Consider the following 4,702-nt stretch of genomic DNA (forward strand, 5'->3'; position numbering starts at 1 on the left):
AGTGTGTGTGTAGGGGACCCACACATGAAAACCACACTCATTCTACAGTGTTACAGGTCTAGAGGAAGGACTGCTGTGATTTTGACTCTGTCCTTCCGTGAAAGGAAAAGAAATGCACACAAAGCATCATCGCTGATCATGCATGTGCATTTCATGCTTTGAAAACATCTGTTTTCGTGTGATGTATTCATCACTACTGTTTATTCTGATGATTAAACGTGTCACTAAGCTCACATTATCTACAGACGGATACATAGGTGAAGGGTTTTTGACGAGTGAGTTGTGATAGCTGTGAAATCATCAAATAAATTGAACATTATATGTGACCCTGGACCACAAAACCAGTCATAAGGGTCAATTTTTTAAAATTGAGATGTATACATCAACTGCAAACCAGTGTTGTTACTGTTAACTAAAACTACTAAAAATCATTTCCGTTAACTGAAATGAAAATGATATAAATATTAAACTTAAACGGAAATTAGAAAATAAGCTGAAGTACTAAAATAATTAAAAATAAAAAACTGAAAATGTAAATATTTTTTTAAATATGTGACCCTGGAGCACAAAACCAGTCTTAAGTGTCAATTTTTGAAATTGAGATTTATGCTGAAGAAATAATCTTTCCATTGATGTATGGTTTGTTAGGATAGGACAATATTTGGCTGAGATACAAAAAAAATTTAAAATATTTTTATAATAATATAAAATATTATGAGATAAAAAAATCTAAATATTGAGAAAATCATCTTTAAAGTTGTCCAAATTAAGTTCTTAGAAATGCAGTTAATTCCCAGCTTTTTTTGTAAAAACAACTAAGTAATAGAAATCTTGCAAAAAGAGTTGAATATTAAATTGTTACATTGTAAAACTGTATTCCAGTATTGGTTACATCAGAGCTTTAAAAAAAAAACTTTAAATAATAATCATCATAAATCATAATCGTAGTACTAAATCAATAAGAAAAAAGAACATTGTTGTGAAATTATAACACTGAGCTTTTTTGTAAAGAGAACTTAAAATAATAATGAAATAATAAATAATAGAAATCTTGCTAAAAAATAAGTATTGAAAAGAGTTGAACATTAATTTGTTAAATAGTATCGCGGTATTCCAGCATTAGTTACATGAGTGCTTCATCCACACAAAAAAAATTCAAAATAATAAAAATCTTGCTGAAAATAAATAGTTAATGTCTTACCTGTTATCATTGATGTATCCATTCTGTGAGAACTGTAAATGAGTGCTTCATCCACACAAAAAAAATTCAAAATAAAAATCATCTTGCTGAAAATAAATAGTTAATGTCTTACCTGTTATCATTGATGTATCCATTCTGTGAGAACTGTAACGAAAAATTAAAAGGTATTAACATTTAACAAAATGTAAAAAAAAAAAACAGAGCAGAATAGAATAAAACGGTACAACAAAAAATTATTCTGCAATGAAAACGAATGCGCCTCACATTACAACCAAGACATTGTCTATAGAGTTCTTCTGCTTTGTCTTTCTCACAAGGCTAACATGTAAATGGATATGTAATGCATATCTCACTAAATGACCAAATTCTTAAGTTGTATTGTGTTGTCTAATTCATGTTTTATTTTATACATTGGCTTCACATCAGATTTTGTATTCCTCATTTTACATCAAATCACACAGGATATATGACTCTATATACAAACCTGCAATAATTATTACATTTAACATCCCATGCAGAATTAAAAACGTGTAAGCCAATTCACGGAGTGAACTTCATTTTACATTAAATGTGACAATAATGCCAAAATATGTGTTAGAACTAGGTCTATATCACTCATAATTTTACTAGTAAGAATAGTTTTCTATCACTTTATGGCATAATGCACACCTCTTAAAATGTAATCTAAGCATTCGAAGTTAACACTGGCTGGTACTGTACAGTAAAAAGCAAGCACACTTCAAGCGCTGCCGTCATCGTAACAGTGGTCAAATAGCTGGAACATTACACATATGTGACCCTGGAGCACAAAAGCAGTCTTAAGTCGCTGGGGTATATTTGTAGCAATAGCCAACAATACATTGTATGGGTCAAAATTATTGATTTTTCTTTTATGTTAAAAATCATTAGGATATTAAGTAAAGATTATGCTCCATGAAGATATTTAGTAAATTTCCTACCGTAAATATATCAGAACTTAATTTTTGATTAGTAATATGCATTGCTAAGAACTTCATTTAAACAACTTTAAAGATGATTTTCTCAATATTTTGATTTTTTTGCACCCTCAGATTCCAGATTTTCAAATAATTATATCTCAGTCAAATATTGTCCTATCCTAACAAACCATACATCAATGAAAAGCTTATTTAAATGATGCATAAATCTCAATTTTGAAAAATCGACACTCAATTGACACTTGGTTTTGTGGTCCAGGGTCACATTTAGGCTATATGATGAATAATTACAGATGAAATATTTTAATGCTTTAGTAGCCTATTATTGTAATATTATCACTGATTTATTTCATAGTTTTTTTTATCTTTAGGCTATTTTCAAGTGACAATTCCAGCTTTCTTGAGCAATGCTGTCAAGCGTCCCTTTGCGCCACCTGGTGGTGATTTCGATAACGAGTTGCACATGTGACTGTTTTATTTAATTATGGTACTGTACTAATTATTCCAGAACTGTTCCTCAGAAAACAAGCTGCTTTGAAACGATCTGTAGTGTGAAAACTGCTACACAAATGAATAACGAAATTGAAATCTGGCCAGAATGCATGCGCGTTGCATTTTTTTATAAGCTTGTGTTCTTACTTCTCGTGCAAAGATGCGATCTCTGACGCGCTGGTACTCCTCCTCTCGCTCCTCGATGGACTTGCTGCGGCGGCCGTCTTGCAGCGGTACCCGGATCTGAGACGCGAGACAATCAGATGCATGACCAAAATGCGATGCAAGTGTGAAACGGTGCGACACACAAACCTGATTATCGTCTTTATCCATGCTGGCATCGTCTCGCTTCAGGATGAACTTCTTCTGGAAGTCCATGTTGCGCTCATCTTTAATGTGCTCAGAGAACCTCTGCTCGGGGCTGAAACACACAGAGTCTGATTACTTTAACAGACGATGCATTATGATCACTCCCATCATCCACCGCTGTCTTACATGCGTGTGTTGCTGGTCTTGTTGATGATGACCGCTTTGCCTGTTTGGTCCACGTTGTGATCCAAGCCAAAGTAGGCAGCGACCCGATGCAGCAGCATGCGATGATATGAGGTCATTTGAGGAAACTTCTTATACTGATTACTGAAAAAACAGATGCAAAAACATTTTCCACTGCAGCACAACCCTTCACTATAATAACAGGAAAAACTGAACAGAACTGTTTAAGCAATAAATTATCCTTGAAATACATGCATATAAACAACTGTAATAGAGTGCAATGCTCACAAACCACCAAAAGGGGGCAACAAATATTAACTACACGATAAAGGAAAAAACAGCAACATGTACTATGGAAGAAAAAAGACATTCTCATATACACACTTTAATAATTTCAATTACATATTTTCATGTGAAAAAAAATCACAAATAATTTATGAGAATATTTATACATATGTAAAATATATAATTATTATTATTATTTAATTTTAATTTAACATAGATGTGGTTTATATTATAATATATAAATAATATTAAATAGAATACAAATTTAAAACAAATTTAACAAATCATTGTACAAAACATATGAAACATAATATATTTATTATTATTTTATATTTAATGTTTAATTTTATATTTATTTGACAATAATAATATAATATATAATACATAAATAATATTATACATAATATATTTTAACAAATTTAAATTGTTACAACCACACCTATTTGTATACATAAAAAATACTTAACATTTAAAGCACATGTAAAACAGATATATATAACTATTTACTATTATTATATTTAATTTATTTTAATTAAATATAAATGATATATAGACTTACTTCTCATCATTAATGAACTCCAGTATATCCTGTTCCAGCTTGAGCAGCATCATTCTGTCTCTAAAAGAGTAAAGGAGGATTTACAGCTAAAACTGATGCAGAAAAACAGAAAAACATTGCATTCAGAATCACATACTTCACTTTGTTGACGATGAGCACAAGTGAAGGTACACACATTTGCAACACATTATCATATGCAGCATGTCCTATAACTTCCTATGTTATACAGAGAATACTAATCTTGATACTACTGAACACTTAATCACATAATACTAGTGGTCGACCGATATATCGCCAAGGCCGATATATCGGCCGATATTTGGCATTTTTCAAATATCGGCATTGGCCGATAAGTTTTTCTTTTTGGCCAATGTGTTCGAGTCGGGACTTTTATTTTGACGGCGCTGAGAGCGGCAGCGCCTGAGCACTCAGTGATCACATTCTCCCTCTTGTTCGCCGTCGTCGTTAACAGTTCTGTCTAATACAGATAGAAGTCGGTCTAATCTTGCAAACTTAGTCAAATCCAGTTGTGAGATCATGTGAAGTGTGACCTGCATGATCGCGTGTTCTCTGTGTGACTTTCGGTCCGTGCAAATCGAATGCTTTAAACATTAAATTCGTGTTTTAAAATTATGCTACGCTTTATGCATTTGCGCACTGTCATATTCATGTCATTTTCACTGTGTGCTGTATGTAAAATGAGTGTTACCTTGGCTT

General features: G+C 32.2%; 1 protein-coding gene across 1 annotated transcript in view; it reads right to left on the reverse strand.

Annotated features, from left to right (window-relative positions):
- LOC107681263 (R3H domain-containing protein 2-like) overlaps window positions 1–4,702 on the reverse strand; it is an 80,992-nt gene that overhangs the window by 25,995 nt on the left and 50,295 nt on the right. Inside the window, exons 8-12 of the mRNA XM_016477514.1 lie at window positions 3,986–4,045; window positions 3,145–3,285; window positions 2,962–3,070; window positions 2,797–2,892; window positions 1,314–1,345 (exon numbers count right to left, since the gene is read on the reverse strand). Of these exons, the coding sequence (XP_016333000.1) occupies window positions 1,314–1,345; window positions 2,797–2,892; window positions 2,962–3,070; window positions 3,145–3,285; window positions 3,986–4,045 (438 nt within the window). The remainder of the gene's footprint in view (window positions 1–1,313; window positions 1,346–2,796; window positions 2,893–2,961; window positions 3,071–3,144; window positions 3,286–3,985; window positions 4,046–4,702) is intronic.

The sequence above is a fragment of the Sinocyclocheilus anshuiensis genome, unplaced genomic scaffold, assembly GCF_001515605.1.
Source record: "Sinocyclocheilus anshuiensis isolate Anshui unplaced genomic scaffold, SAMN03320099.WGS_v1.1 scaffold1632, whole genome shotgun sequence".
Lineage (NCBI taxonomy): Eukaryota > Metazoa > Chordata > Actinopteri > Cypriniformes > Cyprinidae > Sinocyclocheilus > Sinocyclocheilus anshuiensis.